The following is a 27243-nucleotide window of genomic DNA, read 5'->3' on the forward strand; positions in this document are numbered from 1 at the left end:
AGGTATTATCGGATGTAAGGGTATGGTTGTCCAAACAATTTGATATGAAGGACTTAGGAGATTGTGCACACATTCTTGGGATCAAAGTTATAAGGGATCGCAAGAAAAGAATGTTGTGTCTGTCCCAAGCTTCATATATAGATACAATCCTTGCTCGTTTTAGCATGCAGGATTCCAAGAAAGGTTTCTTACCTTTTAGGCATGGAGTAGCTCTATCTAAAGAGATGTCTCCGAAGACATCAAAGAAGATAGAGGACATGAAAGCAGTTCCTCATGCAATGCTATGTACGAGACCTGATATCTGTTTTGCCGTGAGCATGGTTAGCAGATATCAGAGTAACCCTGGACAAGGACATTGGACTGTAGTAAAGCATATATTAAAGTACCTGAGAAAGACTAGAGATTATATGCTAATTTACCAAGCAGACGATTTGCTCCTTGTGGGTTACACGGATTCAGATTTCCAATCAGATAGGGACAACAGTAAGTTTACATCAGGCTATGTGTTTACGTTAGGAAGTGGAGCCATTGCATGGAGGAGTGTTAAGCAGAAATGCATTTCGGACTCAACCATGGAAGCTGAGTATGTAGCAGCCTCTGAGGCAGCTAAAGAAGCAGTATGGCTCAGAAACTTCCTAATGGACTTAGATGTGATTCCTGGTTTGTCCAAAATCATCACAATTTATTGTGATAATAGCGGTGCAGTTGCAAACTCGAAGGAACCACGAGCCCATAAGGCAAGTAAACATATAGAGCGCAAGTACCACCTGATACGAGATATCGTGAAGCGAGGAGAAGTTGTCATAGCCAAGATTGCATCAGCAGATAACCTGCCAGATCCTTTCACTAAGGTCCTTCCGGCAAAAGCTTTCGATCGGCATGTGGAGGGAATGAAAATCAGATGTATGGCAGAAGATATGACAGCTTAGTCATTAGTATAAGTGGGAGATTGTTAGAGTGTATACTAAAAGCCTAAGCTTTTGTAAACATTTATTTTGAATAAAGAATCATATTTGGTCAAATTATCTACATTTGTTCAATTAATTTATATTGTAGATAACATAGTATGTGGTGTCATATACAGAAGATGATGTTATCAGTACCTTATAAATTATAAACAATAGCTCACGACCAAAATGAAAGGGAACAAATCATTGGAAGATCGTAGTGTAATTAGAAATTAGTTTATCTTAACTATATAATTACACTAATACACTTAGAGTGTATTGAGTAGGACCATTAGAGGTCGTTTCTTTTATACTGACTTTATAAAGGAACAAAGATCTCGGTTATTATGGAAGTGTGTGCTCTTAATTCTAATATAATAACAAGCACATATATTTGATATTTATTTCTTTAATTTATCAATGAGTGAGATTTAGTTCGATAAATCAATAGGCCCGATAAGTTGGGAAATGATATCACTTATAGTGTGTGTTGTTGATTATAGAAGGAAACTGTGTCCTAGTAATCTAGGTTGATAATGTCCCTAAGAAGAGCTCATAAGGATTGTCATGTTAAACTCTGCAGGTGGACTCAGTCCGACATGACGATAAGGTTGAGTGGTACTATTCTTGGACTAAGATATTAATTAAATGAGTTGTCAGTAACTCACTTAATTAGTGGACATTCGACATCTTAAACACAGGGAGACTAGCACACTCATAATAAGAAGGAGCCCAAAAATGTAATTTGGGATTGGTGCGGTAGTTCAATAACAGTTCTCTAGTGGAATGAATTATTATTGATAAAATTAAGTTGTGTGTTCGGGGCGAACACAAGATGCTTAATTTTATCGGGAGACCAAAACTAATTCCTCCTCTTGGTCCCTATCGTAGCCTCTTATTTATAGAGTATTATACCCACCTATACCCACCTTCATACCCATGATGTAGGGGCCAGCCAAGCTAGCTTGTGGATCAAGCTAGGGCTATACATGGGTGGCCGGCCCTAGCTTGAACCCAAGCTTAGGTGGCCGGCCCCCATTAAATTAAAAAGAATTTTAATTTTAAAATTTTCTTATGTAAAAGATATAATTTATTGGAGAGATTAAAAATTAAAATATCTCTTTTAAAAGGATCTACAAAAGATTAAAGAAAGAGATTAGATTTCTTTCCTTATTTGTAGATTGAAAAGATATTTTATTTTTCTTCTTTGTAAATTATTCACATGTTAAAAAATTAAAATTATAGAAATTTCTTTTTATCAAACATAAAGGGATTTTAAAGGGAAATTTTATTTTTTTAAAAAAATTCTGAATACAAATAAGGAATTTTAATTATTGATTGAAATTGTCTTGTTTGCTCTTATTGATATGGCCGGCCATGACATGAAGGAATAGGAAATTTTGTTTAATTTTTCTTAATTAATTCATGTCAAGGAAAGTTAAGGAAATTTTATTGTAATTAAATTTCCTTATTTGCCAAAGCTAAGGATTATAAAAGAGGGGGTTGGGGTGCCTTCATGACACACAACTTTTATTATTCTTCTCCCTCTTTTCTTCCTTGGTGTGGCCGGCCCCTTCAAGATCTCTCTTCTCCTTGTTGTGGCCGAATCTCTTCTTCCTCTAAGAGATCAAGTGGTGGCCGGTTTCTAGCTTGGAGAAGAAGGAGAGAAAGCTTTCATCCCTTGGAGCTTGGTTGGTTGTTTCTCTTCTTCCTTGGAGGTGCACTTGATTTGGCCGAACCTTGCAAGGAGAAGAAGAAGGTGCTTTGGTGGTTTCTCATCTCGGAAGACCGTTGCCCACACAACGTCCGAGGTTAGAAGAGGAATACGGTAGAAGATCTAGAGGTTTTTGCTTGCAAAAGAAAAGGTATACTAGTATTTAATTTCCGCATCATACTAGTTTTATCTTCGTGTAAAAAATACTAAATACAAGAGGCATGCGATTCTAGTATTTCGAATTTGTTTTCGATATTGTGTTCTTTGTTTTTCTTTTCCTTGTGATTCGATTGTTCTTTTCGGTTGACCTAAAGTTATTTAAGGAAATTAAATATTAGCTTTCCTTAAAAGGCTTTGTCTAGGCGGTGGTGGTTGTTCCCATATCTAAGAAGGCCATGTACCTCGCCATGCAGTCCTAGAAGCCAATTTTGGAAATTAATATTTAATGGAATTAATAACCTAGGTGATTTGGATCGAACGTGTTAAGTTCCGCAGGAGATCCAAGGCTAAACCTAAAAGAACAAATAGATTATACTTTGGATCAAACGTGTTAAGTTTCGCAGGCGATCCAAGTTTAATTTAAAAGAACACATGGTAGCTAGGAAAAGGTTCAGATCTTTGTACAAAATTTTTGTGCAGTGGAACCATTAGGTTTTCCGAGTAGCAACCAACAGTTATATGGAAAATTAAATTGGTATATACGGAAGCATCAGGGTCAACTTACGAAAATATCAACAAATTATGTACCCCCTAAGTTTTTGACCAACCCTGTAAGCAGGAATCTTTATTGGGTTCCAAAATCTTTACTAGTTTAAATTTCTCTTTTAATTAAAAGCTTACAAGTGAGACAATTAAACATTGAGGTTCTTTATGGAAGCTTTGTCTAAGGAAGTGGTTGTTGCTCCAATAACCAAGAAGGCCTAATGCCTCGCCACGACCTGGAAGCCGAAATATCGAAATAAAAATATTTAATTAACTTTCTGATAAAAAATATTAAATTTAGAATTAAAATGCTTTGAAAAGTTTTTAAACATTTCCTTAGAAAATTCTTTAAATTTTTTTTGAAAAACTGTTTCTTAAAATTTTTTTCTCTTTAGAAAATTCTGAAAAATTCATTTTAACTTAGAATTTTTTTTTAAGCTTAAACCTAACTCAATTTGTTTACATCCCATTTTTGCTGTGATCAAAGGGGGAGAATAAAGATAAGTTCAGTTAGTTAGGGGGAGTTAGTTAAATTTTTTTTTTTAAATTGTCATATTGCAATTTATTTTAAAGTTGTAAATTTATGCCTGAATTGTTAGTTTAGTAATTTCTTTAAATTACTATCTCTTTGTTTTACCCTAACTTGAACTTGGGTTGATGCACATCAAAAAGGGAGAGATTGTTGAAACTCGTGGTAGTTTTGATGTGATCAACCAAGTTTAAGTTAGGTCCTGCTTTGTGTTTGATCCCTGTGTCTAAGTGTACAGGAGCTTAGGAGCGCAGGAAGTCGAGCGGAAGACGCAGCTAGCGAGAAGGACGGCACGGGAAGGAAGCCGACGAGAGAGCTGCGGAAGAGTACACCCTGTGTCTAAGTGTGCAGGAGTTTTGATGTGCGTTCGAAGGACGAGAGAGCTGCGGAAGAGTACACCCGGTGGGCGTGAAGAACATGCGCGGTGTTCGAGGGATGTAAAGCCGGGACGGAAGACTGCTCGAGGAGAAGGTCGGGAATTGGGTTCGGGTGAGCCCTATTCCGGTAGGCCGCAATCACCCAAGGAGCCGATCCGAAGCAAGTCAACAAGAGGTTGACTTGTCAATGGTTCGGTCGACCGAACCCCTCTTTATCAGAAACCAACCTCAGCAGACACGTCAGATGCCACGTCAGAGGCTAAACGTTGGTGGAGCTTATCGGTCGACCGAATATGCTGATCGGTCGACCGAACCCAAGTTTATCCAGAGACTAAGTCGAGCAGTTTGATCGGGCCAACTCAGCTGGAAGACCGTTGGCCGATCGGTCGACTGAACATAAGGATCGGTCGACCGAACCAAAGCTCGATCCTCATAGATTGCACCTGGACAGATGACTGGGCAGGTACAGCAGGTTCGGTCGACCGAACCTGGGGATCGGTCGACCGATCCCTCTCGAGTCAAAACCTGATCCCGAAGATCAGGTCATCCGATAAGCTCTAGAACCCCTATATAAAGGAGGGTCTCGGACAGCTTTAAAGAACAACGAATACGAACGAAATTCAACTCTTGTACTCTCTAGTTAAGCAATAGTTCTGTGCTCTTCAAAGTGTAAAAGACTTCTCCGCCTTTAGAGAAGGAGTTTCTTATTGAACCTTTCATCGCCCTGGATTAACAATCCTCTTGGTTGTAACCAGGTTAAAATAGCTGAGTCTTCCTTTTCTGTTCATACTTTAGTTCTGTTTAATCTTGTAGCTATTGTATCTATTTGAGTTTAAATTGGTTGAGGAGGGTTTAGTTTTTACTTGCAGGCAATTCACCCCCCCCCCCCTCTTGCTGGTCCCTGCTGCACCAACAATGCATACCTCCGTTGAAGCTTGGGGCCCTTTATATAGGGCTAGGGGTGCGCATGCACACTCCTCGAGGTGTGCACGCTTCTCAAAGCTTTCCCTGAAAAGACATGTCAGGAAAGCGTCTCTTACACCATACCTCAATGACCCGAGCATATCTCTGACATAACAGTGGAAACTTCCGTCGTACGATCCTCTACTAGGCCATGCCGCCAACCATGCCGTCCATCGGTGGCACGAGTTCCCACAAGGATATTGGCTGATCCACTTTTTGTCTGTTAGTGGGCCGAGCGGGATGGCCGCTCAGCCATCCCTCAGCCATCTGGGTGGTTTGACCCTTGGGAGAGCGGAGTGGCCGCTCGACCAACATTCCACTGTCCGAACTATATCTGAGTGTGATTGCTCGGTTGCGATCCCGTTCCGAGGTTCGATGTAAGTCTGAGCGAGTTGGCCGCTCGGCGTATGTCTCACCGGCACATGGTTTTCTGAGCGTCGGAAGCTCGGTATGCGACCGAGCTATGGTAACATTGGGTTGATATCGGCCTGACTATCCTTCACATTGGTTGGGCAAGTGGGTTGTCCGACTGACCAACGATACAGGGACGTTGATTGTCTAGATTTTGATTTCCACTGTGACAACGACCCTATGAGTGGTGAACTATTATCACCGGATCAATATATATTAGAAAATGAAGTGTCGATTAGGAAGATAATTTAAAGAAATGATCATATTTTGACATAGATTAAAAATTATATAAAATAAAAAAATAAAAATATTTGATGAAAAAATAACAAATAAAATTGATTCAAAAAACTAAATAATAAATAAAAAAATAAAAGTAAAGGAGTTGTTATTTTCAAAGTGAAAGAGGAACATAAAGGTCATTTAAGAGCGAGGGGGTGGGAAACATTTTTGTGTTAATTTTCCAACAATTCAGCTATTATATAAATGGTCTAAATCAAGTACGAGCCTATCGCCAGCCTGTCTCTCGTTGTCCTCCTTTAACGCTCTTCCATTCCATTCTCTTTTAACCCTCTCGCTCTCTGATGCTCTGTCGCGACGAAGAAGAAGACGGACGGTTACATGGACCGGTGCCCCTTCGTCCGGATCATCGTCGGAAACTTGGCGCTGAAGGTTCTTGTTCCACCGGCGCCCCCTGCCTCCCCCTGCTTCGCACAGATCAGTCTCGGCAAGTTCCCTCACCAGATTGCCGACGTCCCTATCCTCGCTTCTAGCGAAACCTCCATCGCAGACAACTCGGCTCCCGTCGCCGCCCGGTTCCACTTATCCAAGGATGATCTTGACAGAATCGCCGGAAAGTCGTCGCTTTTCGCCTCCTCCGCCAGCCGCGCGAAACTCAAGGTCTCTATCTACACCGGCGCGCAAGGGAGTTCCATTCGGTGGAGCCCCGGGAATATCGTGGGCAAGTTCAGGATGCGGCTGGATTTGAAGGGTATCGCAAAGGACGGCGGGGCGAGCGGAGCGATGGAGTTCCACAGCGGGTGGGTTGCCATTGGTAAGAAGAGGGCATGGATTGGCAAGGGCTCCCCTTCGTCCTCCTCCTCTTGGTCATCGGAGGCTCAGCTGCATCTGACGGTGAAGGCCGAGCCTGATCCTCGATTTGTGTTCGAGTTCGACGGCGTGCCGGAATGTAGCCCCCAGGTTTTGCAGGTAGAAGGCAACATGAAGCAACCCGTATTCACCTGCAAATTTAGCTGCCGCAATGCCATCGACCGTAACATATGCTCCAGGTTTTCGCCGCCGCTCGCCCCTTCCATCATCCGGGTCCTGTTCTAGGGTTTCCTTCAAAATTTAATTTTTGATTTCGTGGTTCGTCGCAACCGGTTGCAGGGCGGCGATTTCGGAGTCACGTAGCACCAGGAAATGGTTTTCGTCGTTCGGGTCGGAGCGGGAGCGACCGGGGAAGGAGCGGAAGGGATGGTCGGTGACGGTCCACGACCTCTCCGGTTCTCCTGTGGCTCTCGCTTCCATGGTAACCCCCTTCGTGGCCACCCCCGGAACTGACCGAGTGAACCGCTCCCACCCCGGCGCGTGGCTCGTGCTCCGCCCGGGGGACGGCACCTGGACGCCGTGGGGGCGCCTCGAGGCCTGGCGCGAACGCGGCGGCGCCGGTGCCAGCGACAGCCTCGGGTACCGCTTCGAGCTCCTCCCAGACGCCAACATGGGAGCCAGGATCAACCTGTCCGAGTCCACCGTCAGCACCATCAAGGGAGGCCAGTTCGTCATCGACCTGACTGGCGCCACCGGCAAGTCTGTCACAACTGACGCCGGCAACCGCTTCTCGAGCTACCGCGGTTTTGTGATGTCGGTGACGGTGGCGGGGGAGGGGCGGGGCGGCCGGCCGACGGTGGAAGTGGGTGCGCAGCACATCGAGTACACAGAGGACGCGGCGGTCTTCGTTGCGCTCGCCGCCGCCGTCGACCTCAGCATGGACGCCTGCCGACTTTTCTCGCACAGGCTGAGGAAAGAGCTGAGCGCACCGGACTTGCTGCGATAACCACAACACAACAACACGGTGAAAATACCATCTTCTATCATCTCCTCCTCTGCCTGTTCACTCATCGATCAGCAATAACAAAGTCTTCTGGGCGTTTTTAAAGCTAGAAGTCTTCATCAGAAAGAGCCAGTGTGAGGGGGGCTTATCTCAAAAGGAACACACTGTAAAAATCGTCTCGCAATCCACATTCTAACTTTTTTGTTAAAAGATTTGTTCGGACTATTTTCGATCGTTTGAGATGCTTTAAATTCATGGCACAACAATGGAGTCCTTGCTCTGCACTCCACGCTTGCCCTGTTCCTGAATTCTGATAAACCTAAACAAAATTGATCTGAACAACTCTCATCACAATGCTCTCCATAAGGACAATCTAATACTCGAGATCTGATGTCATAAAATCGTCTTCTTCAGAGGCGTTCCTTCTTTTGAGTTATGTTCGATAAATAAAGACTAAATAACTTTCAACTTCACGTGTTTTCCATTCAAAAGTAGTTTGCCCTCATATTTAAAAAATGATATTTAGTCCTTTTATATTTTAAAAAAAAAATAATAAATAATCAAAATAATCCTTATTTTTATTTAAATGTTAAAATTGTGATTAAATAACTTTAAGACCCTTTTATTTTTCATCCAAGATTTTTTATTTTTATATTTCTTTCGTTTCTAGAAATATGAGGTTACCCTTATTTTTGTATTGGTGCAATTTTATCATACTAACATTTCATTGTTGCTTTATTGTATGTATTTTTTTTATTTGGTAAGGGTGGTGGAATGAGTTTTTGAATAGTTATTTCTTTTAAAGTTGTTGCTTATCTATTGTTTATACTGATGTATGTATAAATTTTGTGGGAGTTTTTTTTATGAACAAGTGAAATTTTTGATCTATATATCAATCAGATTTGGTTAAGATTAAACTTTCAACGAATATGTGAGATTTTTTATTTTTACTAGTGTGATCGTGCACACGCGTTGCGTGTGTAATATAATAATATATAAATTATTTGAGTTTTTGAAAATCCAAATTGTTTGGATTTTCTAGTGTCACCTTTATAAACCAAGAATTAATTATTTGGGTAAAATTCGTAAGACCCATACAATAATAACGCTAGAGAATCCCAACAACAAAATACTGTAACGTAACGGACTTCCCTATGTAAAAAATTATTTTATTTTAATTTTAATATTATACGTGTCTTAGTAAAAAAAACTAAGAAAAGTATATTTTTTAACATCGTTGTCGACCTAAAATATTTATAGAAGCTTCTTTGATCATAATATTGTCAATTCTAAGATGTGGGACTAAAGAGAATTATATTTTTAAATATAAAACAACCAGAAAAAATTAATAAAGAGGAAAATTCATAATAATATGTTTCGCTTGTGGAATTACTAATAAACCTTAGAATTATTTTTAGTGTAAATAGAAAAAAGGACATTAACGTAAATACATTTTATGCTTCACCAAAGTTAGTTAGTAAAGGGGGGAGATTTTTAATAAAATAGTAAAATTTTTATTTTTGTCTAAATATCTAAGGTTACCTTGAATAAGGATATTTTAGTTAAAATAATTTTAACATTTAGAATAATAAAACAGTTATTTTGATTATTTACTATTTTATTTTCTTTTTTTCTTTAAAACATAGAGGACTAAAGTGCCATTTTTTAAATACAGGAAAATTATTTTTGGATGAAAAATAAAAAGGATTTAAAGTTATTTAGTCATAATTTAACATTTAAATAGCAAAGTAAGGATTATTTTGATTATTTATTATTTTTTTGTCTTTTTTTTTAAAATATAGTGAAATTAAGTGTTATTTTTTAAATATAAAAAGATAAATTATTTTGGAAGGAAAACCTAAAAGGATTTAAAGTTATTTAGCCATAAATAAACTCATAAACCCCCTTCTTCGTATCATGTTCTTGAACCTCGACGAGAATTGGACGATGTATTGATCGACAGTGTTCATTCATTATTTTGAGTAACGCCAAAAGGGACGCAGATTTTCTATGCCCAGATATATACCACTCGTATTCCACCTCATAGTTGAATGGTAAAGTAAGTAGGACCCAACGTCGGGCAAAAAATAATTGGGGAAGCTTTTAATTAACCCCCCAGGATTTCCTCATTTAACAGAACATGGAATTTATTACTAATTTACTCGTTTAAATGGCAGCCGATTTCGACATTTTATGTAAAGTGGCAAGTGGCCGATAGTAATTTTTCAAAATCATGTTACTTTTTTAAGAATAAGATGAAGTACGGAGTCGATTGAAAATTTTCCTGAATATGTCAGAAAAAATAATAAAGAAAATCCCGCACCTTTGGTCTGGCAGTGCCACTACAACGCACACACTTTTTCTCTCTCTCCCCCTCTTGTGCATCACTGTAGCAGGAAGCCCTCTTGCCCTCTCCATCTCTCCCCCACGCACCGTGCCGACCTAATCCCTGCAGGGATGGAGAAGTTCTAATTCAGGTGAGGTATCTCACTTCCGCTCTTCATCCTTTTCTTCTTTTGCTTCTTCTGTCTTGTGAGTTTCTAAACGAACACGAGCGTAGTTGAAGTTAAAAAATGTGACCTTTTGTTGCCCTCATTTAGCATGAAGTTATGCTGCTTAGGGATTGTGGGCGGTGGTAGCTCGTGAAGTAAGATTGTCTTATATCACTACTTGTAATCATGAATTTTTCTTCGTTTTTGGATGAATAAGGCGCGATCTGATCGATCTGGGGCTATATTTCTCTTGTTTTTTTTTTTTTTTTCAAAAAGGAGCGATTTTTCTTGCTTCTCTGATGGTTTTATACTTTGTGAGGTATCATGCTATAATTTCCCATTTTCTTCTAATGATAATGCATTTTCTTCTTTTAACCAATCTTTAGATGCAGCGATTTTATTCCTCCTGGTGATTTTTTTCCTCTTGGTTTTTATTTGAGATTGTTCTGGTTCAGATTCAAGGGCGTTGGACAGGCACCGACTGGCTAGCTGATTGTGATTTGGCTTATTCTGAAATCGGAAGCTTGAAGCCATTCTTGGTGTCAGTCATCATGATGAGACAAACTTCTATTAGGAATCAAAGGAGCAAAGGGCTAAGGATAAAAAATATCCTTCAGATTTGCATCTTGACTGTTATGTTCTTCTGGTTGCTTTATCAGCTGAAGCATTCTTATGACAAGAAGAAGGGATTAGACGAACACAAATCAAGAATCTCAGACAATGCCATCGACATGGATTCAGAATTTGTAGGTCTTGGCCGGAAAGCCCTCCCACATGACCATAGCATCTTTACTCACGATAAAGTCAGTGACAAGGATAAAGAAACTGAAGAAATTGATAGAGGAGAAGATGGAGAATCTCATAGACGAATGGATGATGAAGAAGCCAAAGATATCCCGGAAGATGGAATCGATGAGCTAGATAATGAGCAAGAAGATGACCAGGATGATCAAGAGAGGGGGGATGAGGAAGCTGAGGATGGAGATGATACTGTAAATGAAGAAGAAAAAGATGATCAAATTGAGGAGGCTGAGTTCCTGGATGACCAAGACCCTGAGGATGATTCTACCCAGGATGCACATGAAAAAAGTTACAAAAATGATGATGCTTCTAGTTCTGTTCGCCAGGACCAAGTGAATGGAACAGAAATTAGTGATATCGGTGTGGACGAGGATCAACAGAAGAACAATGAGAAGGATGTGGAGACGGAAGGTAAAACTGGCAGGAGTAATGCCACCAATGACGATAATAATTCCACTATCACTGATGTTATTACCCTAGAAAAAGTCACCAATCATAACGATAGCTTAACTGCAAGCAGATCTTCTGGTACAACAATGGAGCAAGAAATTTCTCCCATCAATCAGACAAAGGAGGGCAACCTTCTTACAGAAGGTACATCGGATATTCAAGTGAAGTTACAAACTGTGCCACAACTGGCTACTAATGCAAACGAAACTGTCAAAACGGATAATCCTCCATCGCTTGCTAATGAAATACTTAATAGGAGCATAGGTAATGCTCAAAATGCCACTATGTCTTTGCAGACCCCAGTTGAAGCTGACTCCAGCTTAAAAAGTATATTTGAGGATAAGCATAACAAGAACACAACTTCTGCACTAGAGAATGTGGTAAAAGACTCTTAGTGTTTCTCTCACTGCCATTGGCGGCAACGGAGATGCAGTGGAAGGTCATTCAGCTAAAGATTCATGAATTGTTCCATCGACCTTACCAACATCCAAAGCAATGTAAAGAAGATAAAGCAAGAGGCTGCAGACTAGTGTTCGTGTGGGATGGAAAATGGTAGGGGTTTTGTCATGTAAAAGGTATAAGTTACTAGACTGCTCTTTCTTACTACTTGTGTTGCTCCTTCAGGTTTGCTTTTGCTCTACTTAAGCTTTTTTATATGTATTGGGTTCGTGCCAAGCATTCCCGAAGCACATCTCTAGATACGATCCAGATGTTGATGAAATTAGCTTTAGAGGAACATACTTGTTTTTTCCTTCTTATTTTCATCTGAATATTCAGGCAAATTAAGCTTATGGATATACAAAAGCAACATGCTTTATGCAAGCTACATTTTGGTTTAAAAACCATAGTTCAGCTAAGAGACTAACCTAAGATGTGTGCTGCAAACAGTTGTTCACGTTTACTATTGGTTGATTCGTCTCATATCTACTTTCATGTATCATTCACTTTGGGTTGATATTTTGCAAGTCTCATCGACTCATTAAGTAGTTTCAGTAAATTATATCTTTTTTACTGAAAACATCGACATAAGGCATGATCTTTTTCTAAAAGAAATATGTATATAATTGAATTCCTTTGCATGTTATATCAAGTGCCAACTACTTTTTTGCTAGAAAGTTGGGCCCTTTTGTTAGGTGAATATGAACTTTCTGTGTCAATGGAATGGAAATACTTTTGCTTGTGTAGCAGTGTAGGAAGAAAGCTCTAGCATACTAAGAAGGGAAAGCCTAGAAATTACACCTAATAAAACCTTGAATTTACAGCAAGAATTTCTAGTTTCTTATCAGTGTAATGAATACCTAAGACAATTTATTTGCTCTTTATCATGATTCTATTGTATAATATAATAAATTAATTATGAAACCTTACTTGATGCCATGAAATAGAGCAATTCTGTGGTTAGGTAGCTTGTCTCTCTGGAAGTGCTAAGTAGAAATCAGTAGGCAAGATAAAAACATGAGCTCTCATCTTTGTTGGTTTGTATATGATCTTCTTAGAAACCTTTTTGAAATAAACTTCAGGAGCAATGGGCTTGGCTCAGCAATGGCACGCACAAGCCCAGGCATCAAATGCTAGAAAGAGTTTAACAAAGATCCATAGCAAGTTTTGATCCTTTCTATAGATTGGAATTGAAAGAATTCATTGTTTCCTGTACTGTTTCAACTGGTTTTGTTGATGCGGCTTGTCTAAACAACTCCGAGAATAGGTCGTCTTACATGTGCCGCCATAGGGAAGACAGACAAGAAAATAGCTTCGACCCAAAGCATGATTCCACTTCTTAACTTTGGCCTAACTGAAGTGATCAAACTTTCTCATGATGAGTAAGCATTAGAACTTCCAAGTGGTCCAATAACCTTTTCTCTGTTTCTTTATAATGTATCCTCCATGTTAAAATACATTCAAAGTAATCCACATAATCTGAACTAAGTACTACATGTTCATATAGAAGTAGAAATTAGTTGTGAAGTCAAATTTGTGTTGACTGCTGGGTGGCTACCGGCCTCTTAATTCATATTTGTTGTGAGCTGGTTTCCAGTCAAGATTTCTTCTTGTTGGAAATCGATATCAATCGATATCTAATCTATCGTGCCAACGTACTAAATCCTCCCTATAGTTGACTACACTCCACAAATATACATTTATATTGAAAATTATTTCTTCATTATTTGAACCCTGATTACGTGGAATCACCTTAAAGTAGTCAACAAGTAAACAACAAAAATTGGATTAGAAACAAACCGATGCCCAAATGCATTAACATGCGCAAGTTTCGGCGAAGTGGCAGTGCATTAATTCCAAATGTCATTAGTCAATTCTTAATTTAATCCGCGAAAAATGGAAGGGAAAAAAAAAAGGAAAAAGGCAAAAAGAGAAAAGCACCGAATCGAGAAAAGTAAACGGGAAAGAGAAAACGACGGCCGCGGATTACGCCACGACGACGACGACGCGACAGGCCGCCTGCCGAACCGGGCCGGCCGCAGACCCGACCGCCGAGTCGCCGGCAGAGGGTGAAATCAGAAATGGAACTGAAATTAAGGCGGTAAAAAAATTCAATTTAAGCTGTATCGTATGCATTAGTCAAGCATTCCACGTGGACTATTACAAATAGGAAAATTGAGAAATCAAAGCAGAGATTCACGCGAAAATATTCATTTTGCCTCTTTTTACTCGTAAAAGTTTTCTAGATTTTGAATATTTTAGGTGGCAAAGTGAAATATTGTTTTTCTTAATTTATTCTTCTAATTACGCGATTAAATAATTCAAACCGTGTATCGCGTAATTAGATTCGCACCGAAATGCATCAATTATTAATATTTTACTTTTTCTTCTTCGTCTCCTTCTTCCTCATCAGTTATCACTGTCGAGACGTGTTTGGCTGTCGGAAAATCCGTATCTTCCGGTGCCTTTATCGTGCTCTTCTTATTGCGGGAAGCAGCGCGGCAGCCTCTTTATCTCCTCCAACTCACTAGATCTCGCCTTTAAGAATCCCTTGGTTCCTTCCTTTTAAATCTCCCACTTCTTCCTCACTCAAAACTCCCTCCTTGTCTTTGCTCTTGTCCAGAATCGGTCCGCGACGCCGGATTTACCCAAAAGGTGGGATTTTGATCGCGATTTCAGTGTGGTGTAGGTAATGGCGCCGCTGTTCACTTGGTGGGACACCGAGGCCCAGAGGGGGACGCCGGTGATCGTCAAGATGGAAAATCCTAACTGGTCCATCTCTGAGATTTCCTCCCTTGACGACGAGGAGTACCAGTTCCCCGCTGTGGCTCCACGGAAGAAGGGCGCCCGAGGGAAGAACGCGAAGCAGGTCACCTGGGTACTCCTTCTTAAGGCCCACCGAGCCGCGGGCTGCCTCACCGAGCTCGCCTCTGCCGTCGTGGGGCTCGCGTCCGTAGTGCGTCGCCGCGTCGCGTCCGGCCGAACGGACTCTGAAGCCCTCGCCTCCCCGCCGGAGGAAAGCCCCGTGCTGCGCTCTCGGTTCTACTCCTTCATAAAGGTGTTCCTTTGGCTCTCTCTTTCCTTGCTCGCCTTCGAAGTTGCGGCGTACCTCAAAGGCTGGCATTTGAGCGCGGCGGAGATGCGGCGCCTGGTTCTTCCCTCGTCCTTCGGTCTCCCCGACCTCTTAGATTTCTACGCTAGTTGGATAACCTTCAGGGTAGACTATATCGCGCCGCCACTTCAGTTCCTTGCCGACGCCTGCATCATTCTCTTCCTCGTCCAGAGCGCCGACCGCCTAATCCTCTGCCTTGGCTGCTTCTGGATACGCTTCAAAGGCATCAAGCCAGTTCCCAAGAGCGCCATTGGAGACTCCAAGGATCTCGAGTCCGCCAGTGGCGACTACCACCCCATGGTTCTGGTCCAGATACCAATGTGCAACGAGAAAGAGGTCGGCTTTGCATAAACCTCGGGTCTTTTGCTGTTTAGATTTTGGGAATCTCATCTAAATCTGTCATCTATTATTTGTAGGTGTATCAGCAATCGATCGCTGCAGTGTGCAATTTGGACTGGCCAAGGTCCAAAATGCTGGTTCAGGTGTTGGACGACTCCAACGATCCCGTGACGCAGGCTTTGATCAGGGAGGAGGTGGAGAAGTGGAAGCAGAATGGCGCCCCAATCTTGTACCGACACCGTGTGCTTCGAGATGGTTACAAGGCCGGCAATCTCAAGTCAGCCATGAATTGTAGCTATGTCGAGGATTATGAGTTCGTCACCATCTTTGACGCTGACTTCCAACCAGCACCGGACTTCTTGAAGCGCACCGTGCCTCATTTCAAGGTGTGCAGGACTGAGGATTTCATAACCTCTTCTCTATAACCAAATCTAAGATTTGATTGGATTCTCCTAAACATTTACATTGGAACTATTTCATCTGTAATTGTCGTTTACAGGACAACGACCAGCTGGGATTGGTACAGGCAAGATGGTCCTTCGTGAATAGAACTGAGAACTTGCTAACCAGGCTTCAGAACATTAACCTGTGCTTCCACTTTGAGGTGGAGCAGCAGGTGAACGGGGTGTTCCTGAACTTTTTTGGGTTCAATGGAACTGCCGGAGTTTGGAGAATTAAGGCGCTGGAGGATTCAGGAGGGTGGATGGAGAGGACCACCGTCGAGGACATGGACATTGCCGTGCGAGCTCACCTGAATGGATGGAAGTTCATCTACCTTAACGATGTGGAGGTGTGGAAAGGATTTTGAATCATCCTGTGTTTATCGATTGTTACTCTTATCTCATGTTTGAATTCTCAATTCAGTGCCAATGTGAGTTGCCGGAGTCCTACGAGACTTACAGAAAACAGCAACATCGGTGGCACTCCGGCCCGATGCAGCTCTTCAGGCTTTGCTTGCCTGACATTATCAGATCTAAGGTATTCATCTGTAATTGCATTGTTAGAAGCGACAATCTTTGAACTAATACATTTGGTTTTGATTTTTCAGATTGGATTCTGGAAGAAATCTAACTTGATATTTCTATTCTTCCTGCTCCGGAAGCTCGTATTACCTTTTTATTCGTTCACTCTGTTCTGCATCATCCTCCCGTTAACCATGTTCGTCCCAGAAGCACAACTCCCTGCATGGGTTATCTGTTACATCCCAGCAACCATGTCCTTACTCAACATTCTCCCTGACCCCAAATCCTTCCCTTTCATCGTCCCTTACCTTCTTTTCGAGAACACAATGTCCGTGACCAAGTTCACTGCAATGATCTCAGGGCTCTTCCAGCTTGGGAGTGCCTATGAGTGGGTGGTCACGAAGAAGTCTGGTCGGTCGTCTGAGGGTGATCTCATTTCTCTCACAAAGGAGCAGTTCAAGCAGCAACGAGGTTCCTCCATGCCCAATCTTGAATCCTTAGTAAAGGATGATTTCGAGCCAAAAAAGGAGTCGTCGGAGCGCAAGCATAACAGGATTTACCGGAAGGAGTTGGCTCTTGCATTCCTTCTCTTAACTGCAGCTGCTCGCAGCTTGCTGTCAGCCCAGGGAATCCATTTCTACTTCCTCCTGTTCCAAGGGATCTCATTTCTGCTGGTCGGTCTAGATTTGATAGGTGAACAGATTGATTGAGAACCAGTCACTAAACTAGATGCTTCTTCGACATTCATAATTCCCTTTCAGGAGAGGTTTGATTTAACACCTCTCCACCGAGATGTAGATAGTTACAGTCTGAAGTTGTTGTTCGGTGTTGCAATTCCTTCAGGTGTCATTCATTTCGCCACGAACAATTGGTAGATAATATAATAAGCCCGTCTTCCCATGTGATTTCCAAAATCAAGAAGTAGAAAGCTTTTGGAATGGCAATGCGGATGTAAAAGCTTCCAGATTACCTTTACAAGAAATTTTGGTTTAACAAAGTGAAATTAGTGGTTTATTTCTGGCCTTCCTGATGTAGTTTTCATGAACTCAAGTTACAACATGATCTGACATTGGAAAAGCTATAAACACGTAAACGATTTGTTTTTTATAAACAAAACAAACAAACAAAAATCCTTTTTTTTGGCAACAGAAATGCTAAAAAAACAAATGGTGCTCATATTCTATGGGTGTAAATCGAGTCTGTCATGCCGATTTCTACAGCATTCAGAACGAGGAATTTACGTTACAATCACTGCACCAGTAAAACATCAAAGTTTGGAATTTACACGGAGAGAAGTCCCTGCGCCGTCGGTTTCAGCAGCGAAACGAAGGCGGATCACATTGCAACTCCAACTCCAAATCAAAATCGAAAGCCATCGAACAAAGCGCCCAAAAATGAGAAAAAAGAAACGAATTAAAATCGCAAATAAAGCAACGACGAATCCGATCGAGCAGAGGAGGAAAATGAAGCTTGTGTGTAGTTTGATTTCCCCTACGTTGTGCGTTATATAGGGAAAGGTCGAGAAAACCTAACCCTAGATTTCGTTGCCATGGTTTTTCGCCAATCCAATCCTTCGATGCAATGGGCCACAAAGGACATTTAATTTTCAATATTAAATGTAAGGGAATTTTAGTATTAACCATTTTATGTACTTAATTATTATAATCTAAAAATAAAAATGGCATTCATGTTATATTTCTTTGTTTTTTTCTAATGTCATTGAAATTCATTACTCTACCGTCGAATTTGAATGCAAGTGTACACATGGGTACATAAATATATTAAACAGGTTTTTAGAAATCGGTAATTTTTGTTGGTCAAAATTTGATCAGCTAAAATTTTTTATCCTTCAATTAGAATATATGCATGTACATGCATGTAATTAATATACACAGATGATATTACTAAAATATCCATGTGTACACTTGCATGTATTAATTCTAGCGGGTTAGATTCTGATCATTTAGCATTACCCGTTTAATTTAAAATTAAGCTTTCTAATCCAATCTAGCATGCCACCTGAATGTATATATATGTCCTTAGACCAAAATTCAATAACATAAATGGATAGTAATGAATTTTTAAATTTGAAAAAGTTTGATAAAATTTATCGCAAATAATGTTAGAACTACTATTCTCATTCCCCAATACCATTAATAAATTCTTAAAACTCCTCAAGTTCGAAAAATATTAATTTTTTAATTTTTAAATGATGTAATTCATTGGCTAATTTTGTTCGAAATTAGATAGCATTGGTTGATGGATTTATAAAACTATGAATCACTTCTAATACGGAGAATAAAGTAAGGCCTCCGAAATCAAAAAGACCGGATGATGTGGAAGCAAAGTTAAGAAGAGTTAACACTTGGGATCGAAACGGTCGCACAGTTAGATCGAATGGTCCAACATGTCAGGCATTATGTCTGGTCAAATATCAAGCTCCCTAGCTTGATGAAATCCCAGGTTGGTTCAACCAGGTCCCATGTCCGAGCGTACCTCTGGCCTATCGAACTCCTTAGCCCGACGGATACTCAATCTTCAAGAGGTCGAGTCCTCAAACAGGCACCCTGCATACACTTGGTCGTCCCAAGTGTTAGTCGAACTCAAGAGGTTTAGCTCTCCACTTCTCTCTAGAGGCAGGTCTCTCAGTATATAGCCGATTAGCACCAGCGTTAGTCGAGCTTATGACCAAGGCTCCCATCATACATCTATTCAGCCCTATAGCCGGTCTCCTAGAGTACGCTCGGTTGGCCGTAGAGCCGGTCGAATTCCCTCTAAGAGATAATAATGTCAGAAAATCATAACTACCTGTCAGAAAATACCATCCCCATTAGAGAATATTACTCTACTCTGATATATTCCTCCATTACTCAACATATTGTGATATTAAATAATTTCTGTTGCCTCATTATTATGGAAGTTATGAGAGGCGGTATAAAAAGGAGGGTCTTCTCAATTTACCAGGTAACTAGAATTTTTACATTACACACACGCACTGTTCATCTCCTTCTTTACTTTCTATTTGGCTACTATTCTGACTTGACTGTCGAAGTGTCTGTACCAGGGACCTTCTCCCTGGTTCTCGCTCTAACGCTTTTATTTGTTCTCTTTTTGGTGTGCACAGAGAGGTTGGTCTAACGCTCCTTTCCAACTCATAGTCTTCTCCCAGTCAACAGTAACACCACATACCAGTACATCATCTTTCTTGATTTCAGATAAGATTAACTTTAAACTAAAATCAATGTGTTTATGTAGGTCTTATTGATATATTAATACTTTTATATCTAAATTTGATAACGTAAATTGAAAATGAAAAAATTTTGAATGAAAAATAGAGTTATAACATAAATGTGATAGTGTTTTTAGAATTACAAAAGTTAAATATGTGAAATGGGTAATACAAATTTCCTCACATGGTAATATCGAATTTTCAATAACGCCCTGCTAAAAGTTTCTCTCTGTTTTTTTTTTCAAAAATATTCTAACAATATTCTTTTTTTTTTAAAGTCCAAAAATACCCCCACTTTAAATGAATTTTAAATTTAGAACTCATGTTTTAAAATATTTAGTTTTCATGAACAAATTTCTTTCTTGGATTCTCCATGAAGCGAGGGCTTTCTTCTCGAATTAATAATTTGATGGCTTGTTTTTTTTTTTAAAAAAATAAATTATAAGAACGTGCAGACATGAAATACCAAAGGACAAACTGGTAGGAAGGTCAGTTCAGCTGCCTTATACAAATTAAATTTTAATTAGTCAAATTTGCTAATAAATCCCCAACTAATTAAATTGTACGATCCCATCTAAACACGCCATGGATCGCGTGCCTTAATAAGAGACTTGAAATTCAAAAATGAAAATTATAAATGAGTTCAAGTCTTAATTAAATCCTCGAATATCTATCCTCTTCAAAACTATATTGATAAGAGACTTGAGATTGCATATCCCTTATAATTGTCCTTTTTGTAATTTAGCTAGGTCTTTCTCATGTTCTCGTGTGGGTAGGGTAGCAAAGGTGTCGTGCATCCTTTCTTCCTTCACCTCTCGTCATTTAAGTTGCACATGGTTTGCTAGAACCCTAGACGACGACCTGACCCATTAACTCTGTGGCCATGGCATGGACCATTGCATTGTAATTTATACACACACCCAACTCAAAATAACTCCCTTTCCAACTACTTCCTTCCTCCCCTTGGCCCTTGCGTTCTCCTTCCATGGCTTTTGGCATATGAGACAGTGCAATGGTATAATCATGTGAAAGGATAACTCTTTATTTGCATGTAAATTCACAAATTAAAGACAAAAGAGAAAAAGGAAAAAAAAAAAACAAAAGAGAAAAGGTTCCATGAGTTGCATGTCAACTTTGAGGACGTTCATTTATAAGCTTCAACTCCTGCCTTGGCATTAAGGGAATTAATTAATTCATCAGCATTGACTAGAGAAACAACTGGCATGAGCAAGGGAATTGCTCGGTTTTGTTTCTTTCTGTGACATTTTTGTAGTTTTGTGAGCTGGAGGAACTGCACGCATCGTCCGGCACAGAGATTTGGTGATCTAAGAAATTAGCAAATATTGAAATTAATAATAATAATAATGACTGGAATCGTCGACGACGGAAGGTCGACGCAGCAGTGTGCAGTTGCAATGCAGGAGGAGATCGAGTGCAGTTTCTTGTCTGATCTCTTCGAAGATGATGTGCTCGATCTCAGCTCCGACCTCCCTTCTCTCGTGCTCGAACTGGCTCCATTCTTTGTTGGAACTGGAGAGATCGCCAGATATCAGCTGCGATAGGTTGACGATTCCATCGCAGTAGTCGACTCGAAGGCTTTCTTCCAACTCCCTCAGGCAATCTTCCAGATTGCTGCCGGATTTCTCTGCCTCTTCCGTCGACCCAAAACTCGACGGCGATGTCGATTCTTCTCCCTCGGCTGCGACAGGAGAATGCAGAGCAAGGACCGAGACAGGGCTCCGCTCCTCCTTGTCCATCTCAGCCTCATCGGTGGCGGCGGCGGAAGAGAGCCTATGGAATTCCCCACCGTGATTCTCGGCCTTCATTAACCTGTCAATGGCCGCAGCATTGCGCCTCCAAGCTCTCCTGATCATCCTGTCGCAGGCAATTTTGGCGAGCACATGCCTGACGGCCTCGCTCTTCTTCTTCTTCTTCCTCTTCCTCCTCCTGAGCCAGTGGTCGGAGAGCCCTTTCAGCCTCGAACAAGCGCTGCCAAGGCAGCAAACGCATGCAGCGGCGTCAGCTGCTCTTCTATCCGAGTAGCCATGCTGCGAGAGGTAGGCATCGAGCAGGAAAGGCTCTTGCTGCTCTTCCAGCAGCTCGCACAGCCTTCTCCCATGGCGGTGCAGTGACTTGGGAACGGACTCCATCTCCAAGAAGATAAAGAGCAGCTAGCTCATCTCTTATCTGCAGATAGTAATCAGAAGCGATGGAAGGAACACAGAGACTACCATTCCCTTTCAGTGAAAGCAGATAAATGAGGCAGATGCAGAGGATGCCCAAATGGCCAAACCCTGGACAAAGATGAGGCTCGTCAAGCACCTGCTTGTCCCCACCTGGTTGTTGGCTAGCAGTGACAACCATGTGTCCATGACAAGAGGCAATGCCAGTCGAAAAGATTGAACTGATTTGCTGTTGGGAATTGTGTTTGGAATACTATACTCTCTCTCCCTCTCTTCTCAAGGACTACGCTAGCAGTGGTAGTTCATCACTATGCATCAGTGTTGGAGGCCAGGAATCACTCTGCTTTGCGCCTCTTCTCAAGGACATTAACATGGACATGGACAGTCTAAGCCTCTCTTGAGTCTGATAAAGAGAGGTGCACCTTTAGCTCACATTGATTAAGATTAAAAATTAAATTTAAAAAAAAACAAGTCCTTAAATGAAGCATGGTCCCGATATGAACTACAGAGATTGGGTGGGAAAGTATCCTATGTTCTAAAGACACTGTTTGGGCTTCTGGAATCATGTGTGTGCTTATATAAATTGCAGTGGTTGGGGAATTAGTTTGATTGCCTTAATGAATTCATACTGACTTTACTGTTAAATGATGCCGGTTGACTTACTGGAGCTGCATTATCTTTGCTTAATTAATAGTTAATACGATGCAGTACAAACAGTGTCCAATGATGTCGCTTAATCAATCGTTAATACGGTAAGTTGTTACCTGAAGGGAAAAAACAAATCAAGCGTATTAATTAATGATGTTACTGATTTCTTTGTGGGAGACTTAGTGAAAAATCCCTAGCCGTATAAATATTTTTATGTCCGCTCCCCAAACGAGTCATATATCCTTATTTTACACTCCCTAATTTTTTTTTTTTAACTCTCTAATACATGAATTTACAAATTTACCCTCTCATTAATTCTTTTCCTCTCCCCCATTTCTTTCCCAGCCACATCCATCGGACATAACAAAAGAAAAGCCCTAACCCTAACCAAGCACGCCAATCCTCACCTCTCCCCCATTTCATTCCCAACCACATCTATCAGTCCATCTCTATGAAAGAAAAGTTCTAACCCTAACCAAACAAAGTCATTTGTCCGCCAATCCCGCCGATGACAATGTAAAGCTCTAATCGTCGAAATCCACCAATCGACCGACCAAATCCATTGACGAGGAGACTGAAGCAAACGACGAAATAAACAAAGTCGAAGTCAGCCAATCACCTCAAAAAATAGTAAGTTTCTTCGCTATTTGGAGTTTTTGATTGATTAAACTTATTTTGTTCGATTTTCACATTACATTATTTGTTTGTTGTTGGTTATTGTTCAAATTTTTTGGCTTCTCGATTTTTAGCAGGTCATTGTGTGATTTGTATAATATTTTTGTGCTATTTGGTGGTGATTTTTTTACATTTTAGTATCCTTTTTATAGATAAATGAGATATCTAACTACTATGAACCTATAAATTCTTCAACTGAATAATAAATGTTTTAAGAGAGATTAACTTTATGTAAGAAATCAGTTTCATTAGTATAGTATCAATCATCAAGAAGTGGGGGAGTTAAAGTTCTTCAATTGGTAAACTGTTCATGTTTAATGATGATATCCAATTTTTTCTATTAAATTGAATGTTTATTTTTTTTGTAAATATGCAAATGTTTACTTTATGATTTGAATGCTAAATTTGTGTTGGATATTTGCTTTATGTTTTTGGTGCAGAAATGGTATAAAAATGTAAGGAATTTAAGAAATGATATTTTGAGATTGGAAAGAAGGTTAATGGTTGTAAAGAGCAAAGATGGTTAAGATTAGCAAAGAAGCAAAGGAGGTTAAGAGTAGCAAAGAAGTTAAGGATGTTCACCAACTTTTTTCAGAGCTGTAATGGCTGAAGTCGGTCCAAAAATGAGTGATAAGAAAAAAAAGAGTATTGAAAACACTCCATTTGGTCCATGGCTAAAGATGCCCAAATTGCCCATCAGCAGTTCTAGAGTTGATCTAATTTTAAAAAGATTCCAGTTGCAATCTCGTTCATTTGTGTTTGGTGAAAATATTGTTGTTCCCTTTACATCGCCAGAGTTTTCCATAGTTCTTGGATTGCGTTATTCAGGGCAACCAGTTGATCTAGATGTCAATCTGAAATCTAAATTTGTAGCTCGACATTTTTCAGGAAAAGTTGGCAATATTAGCAGAAGTGTGATCTATGAGAGACTTTCCTCCTTAGCTGGATCAGAGAATAACTCCGATGTTGATGATTTTGTTAGGATGTTTATTTGTTTTGTGTTTAATTGTATCATTTTTCCTGTTGGCAACTACTCAACACCTCGGTTCATTATGTCATATATTGATGACCTAACAACCTTCTTTGATTATTCGTGGGGAGATGCGGCATATAGATTTTTGAACTACCAAATTTCAAAATATATTGGAAAGGGAGATGGAAATGTTCCAAGAAAGAAGTATTTAGATGGTTCAACCGTTGGTTTGATGGTGAGTTTTTTAAGTATGTTTTTATTACGTTTTGTATTGTTATATTAATATATTTATTTATTTAGGCATGGCTATATGAAAAAATTCCTTCCCTTGGAGTTGTGCGTTCTCTACGTGCTTTTCCACGGTTGTTCCGTTGGTGTGAAAGTAAGATACCTAAAAGCTGATTCGGCTGAGAAGTTATTGAAATGCGTTGATTATACTAAAGTAAGTTCATATTCTTTTAATAGATATATTCAAATATGATCAGTTGTAGTGACCATTTATTTTTAATTGTGAAAAGGTGTTGTCCATCGTACCATTTTCAGATGAAGATAAACTTTTTCATCAAAAGCGAGGATGCTTTTCGGTAATATTATGAATAATTAAATATTTTGTTAAATGAAGTTGACAAAACATTTATTTACTACATGAATCAAATTTTTTAGGTTCCGGAATGTGCAAAGTGTGGCGGAATCATTGATGGTACAAATTGGTGGAATAGTGGACCGATAACAAAATATATTGATGGTGAGCCACAACATGAGCCAGAGATTGAATGTGAAAATAATACGGATGAGTGTAAAAGCAAGGAGAAAGATGAATCTAGTGAAGATATTAGTGAGAAAACAGAGAACAAGATATTGGAAGTTAAAGTTGATGGTGAAGGTGATATTGATCAGTTTCTTGAAGTGCCTGTGGAAAAGAATATTATATCAACAGAGCATTTTGTGAAGGGGACTAATGATGAAAGTGACTCAGGGAGCATTGTTGGTAGTTCACTAGCAATGGGCATGACCCATCATTTCCCGTCATCCATTGCAATGACCGTAATGACAAGGGCAGATCGTGTTAAGAAAAAAAAGGTTGAAATGTTTGTTACACCGCCGAGTACAACGCCAAAACGTAGGAGAAACGCGGGCAAAGAGGTTTTAGCATCGCTCATTGACACTGTAACGGTGGAATCGGTAAAATACAGTTAATTTATTTGTTTGTTGCTAACCATGTTTCTATTTTTTTTCTTATGTTCCTAAATCTATTTCCCATGTAGGAAGACACCAGCACAACTAAAATACGAAGGAATGCTGTTGAGGATATGATGAATGAATTTAGAGAAAAAGCAGATTTTTGTGGAAATGAAGAAGCAACAGATGAAGAGCGAAAGATGTTAACAGAGTATCTTTCTCGAGATAAGTTGGAGTATGTTAATCTTATATGTGGTTACTTTTTTTGAAATATTATTCATTTCTAGTGTAATATAAAATAAATTTTGATATTTTGTAGTGCTGTCGTGTGGGAGGAAGATCATGTGGTACTCGGTGGGTTCGAATTCTGTGGTTTTTTATTTCGTAATCCAGTTAGAGGGGAAATTATTGATTGTTACATGAGAATAATGAAAAAGCAAAGTCACAAGAAAGGATTTGAAATTTTCTGCATGGACATTGGTGTTCAGGTTTTTGTTATTCTTTGACCTTACAATTGATTTATTTAATTTTTAAGAATTATGACTCTATTTCTACATGTAGAGAGAAGTGCTTGATAAACTGGAACGACACAGGAACAATCGAACACTGCGACATGGGGAGTATGAGGATTTTGTTGGAAAACTGACTTCTGTAACAAGAAAGCAACTGCAAGATCTGAATGAAAATTTATTTAAAAGATGCAAATATATTATTTTTCCCTTGAACTATGGATGGCATTGGTTTCTGTTAATCTATTCAGCTATAGAAGGTCAATTCAAGGTGATGAACCCAAAGCCTCATCCATCTTCTTTTGGGACAGCAAAAATTTATGTGAGTTTCATCATTTGTATTTCAATAACTGATCAAATTTAAATTTTAAAACATAACCTATATTTGCAGGCACGATTTTTAGCTGGATACATGATGCATTTCTCGGGTTTCAACATTGGTGTGGTCACGGTAACTAAGAAAAAGTGTCGTCATCAAGGTGAGACCCTCGACTGTGGTGTTTACACCTGTTTGTGGATTGAGTGTCTGGCGCATGACGATGATGAAATGTGGAATTATGAAAGAGAAGTGAAAATGGACACTTATCGGGCACACATGGCAGCCGTTATTTTGTCGGATGAAAATGGAATTATGAAAAGTAGTCTTCGCTAATTTATCCCATGTGATTATGGTTGTTGGTGGAAAACATGTTTAGGTTGTGAGTTGGTGTATCTGTGGATATTTTGACTTTGATAAACTTTGTTTGCTATTTAAGTGTGTATGCTTATTATTTTGGAAAGTGGATGTTTTTGTTGTTGAAATCTGGAAAATAGGTAATGTTGGTTATATATGATATGTAGTCATAAGTGGTTTTGAATTATTTTGAGTTAATTTAGTTTGAAACCTGGAAAAATGCTGATATGAATATAATTTATTTTTCATAATAGAAATAGTGCATAACTTACATAGGGTGTCTTTGAAATGAAACATTTTATGGTGCATACATGCATTATCAAATGAATATATACGTATAGGGAGACTTATAGCCAAGTTATTCACAAATAATACAATCTTGAGTATAATTTTTGATAAATTGAGCGTCTAGTACATAATAGGTTGTGTATGAACTTATGAAGTAACCACACATTTAGTTTACCGTTTAGTTAGTAAGTAGGTAGGAAAATAAGTTGCTATTATATTTCACTACCAAGGAGATGCCAAGAGCAAGTATATTATTGGTACAAAATAATAAAATTTTAGTATATATTGTAAAATTTTAAGTATGAATTTTTTAGATTGAATATTATTTTAAGAAAATTTAAGTACAAAGATCCGGTGGCACCTCCTTCATGATCTTGATGCAAATTTACATGTAATTAAAAACTAAGTAGGAAAATAAATTGCTACCATTACTATTTCACTATAAATTGCAACTAAAGTTCAATTGAGTATACCATTATTATCTCACTACTAAGGAAATGCCATGAGTAAGCAGATTATTAGTACAAAATAGTAAACTTTCAGTATACATTGTAAAAAATTAAGTATGAATTACCTTAGATTAAATATTATCTTAAGAA

General features: G+C 39.4%; 3 protein-coding genes and 1 non-coding gene across 6 annotated transcripts; 3 read left to right on the forward strand and 1 right to left on the reverse strand.

The window, feature by feature from the left end:
* Positions 1-6139: 6139 nt before the first annotated feature.
* On the forward strand, positions 6140-7903 carry LOC122051697. The gene is made up of 2 exons (XM_042612920.1): positions 6140-6929; positions 7030-7903. Exons 1-2 carry the CDS (start codon positions 6262-6264, stop codon positions 7694-7696), a joined length of 1335 nt encoding a protein of 444 aa, XP_042468854.1. The 5' UTR covers positions 6140-6261; the 3' UTR covers positions 7697-7903.
* A 2115-nt stretch (positions 7904-10018) lies between these two features.
* LOC122051698 (midasin-like) lies at positions 10019-12192 on the forward strand. 3 transcript variants are annotated; one of them, XM_042612923.1, is made up of 3 exons: positions 10019-10170; positions 10641-11580; positions 11733-12192. In XM_042612923.1, the coding sequence occupies exons 2-3, from the start codon at positions 10737-10739 to the stop codon at positions 11741-11743; spliced, it is 855 nt and encodes a 284-aa protein (XP_042468857.1). In that variant the 5' UTR covers positions 10019-10170; positions 10641-10736; the 3' UTR covers positions 11744-12192. The 3 variants fall into 3 exon arrangements, with proteins under 3 accessions (XP_042468857.1, XP_042468855.1, XP_042468856.1); XM_042612921.1 differs by having other exon boundaries at positions 10641-12192; XM_042612922.1 differs by having other exon boundaries at positions 10026-10175; positions 10641-12192.
* A 2185-nt stretch (positions 12193-14377) lies between these two features.
* Positions 14378-17301, forward strand: LOC122051699 (probable xyloglucan glycosyltransferase 9). The gene is made up of 5 exons (XM_042612924.1): positions 14378-15322; positions 15403-15711; positions 15825-16115; positions 16190-16303; positions 16374-17301. The coding sequence occupies exons 1-5, from the start codon at positions 14567-14569 to the stop codon at positions 16995-16997; spliced, it is 2094 nt and encodes a 697-aa protein (XP_042468858.1). The 5' UTR covers positions 14378-14566; the 3' UTR covers positions 16998-17301.
* A 153-nt stretch (positions 17302-17454) lies between these two features.
* Positions 17455-17548, reverse strand: LOC122054534. Its single transcript, XR_006132821.1, has one exon. It is a non-coding gene; the product is annotated as a small nucleolar RNA snoR8a (small nucleolar RNA).
* Positions 17549-27243: the final 9695 nt, after the last annotated feature.

Source organism: Zingiber officinale, chromosome 3A (genome assembly GCF_018446385.1).
Source record: "Zingiber officinale cultivar Zhangliang chromosome 3A, Zo_v1.1, whole genome shotgun sequence".
NCBI classification, from domain to species: Eukaryota; Viridiplantae; Streptophyta; class Magnoliopsida; order Zingiberales; family Zingiberaceae; genus Zingiber; species Zingiber officinale.

What these genes read in the sequence shown, in the direction of transcription:
- LOC122051698 (XM_042612921.1), top strand. Translation starts at nt 10,737, where the DNA reads ATGATGAGACAAACTTCTATTAGGAATCAAAGGAGCAAAGGGCTAAGG.
- LOC122051697 (XM_042612920.1), top strand. Translation starts at nt 6,262, where the DNA reads ATGGACCGGTGCCCCTTCGTCCGGATCATCGTCGGAAACTTGGCGCTG. An exon ending in GACCGTAACATATGCTCCAG is followed by an intron (nt 6,930 to 7,029) that starts GTTTTCGCCGCC and finishes AACCGGTTGCAG; the next exon opens with GGCGGCGATTTCGGAGTCAC.
- LOC122051699 (XM_042612924.1), top strand. Translation starts at nt 14,567, where the DNA reads ATGGCGCCGCTGTTCACTTGGTGGGACACCGAGGCCCAGAGGGGGACG. An exon ending in CAATGTGCAACGAGAAAGAG is followed by an intron (nt 15,323 to 15,402) that starts GTCGGCTTTGCA and finishes TATTATTTGTAG; the next exon opens with GTGTATCAGCAATCGATCGC. An exon ending in CTGACATTATCAGATCTAAG is followed by an intron (nt 16,304 to 16,373) that starts GTATTCATCTGT and finishes TTGATTTTTCAG; the next exon opens with ATTGGATTCTGGAAGAAATC.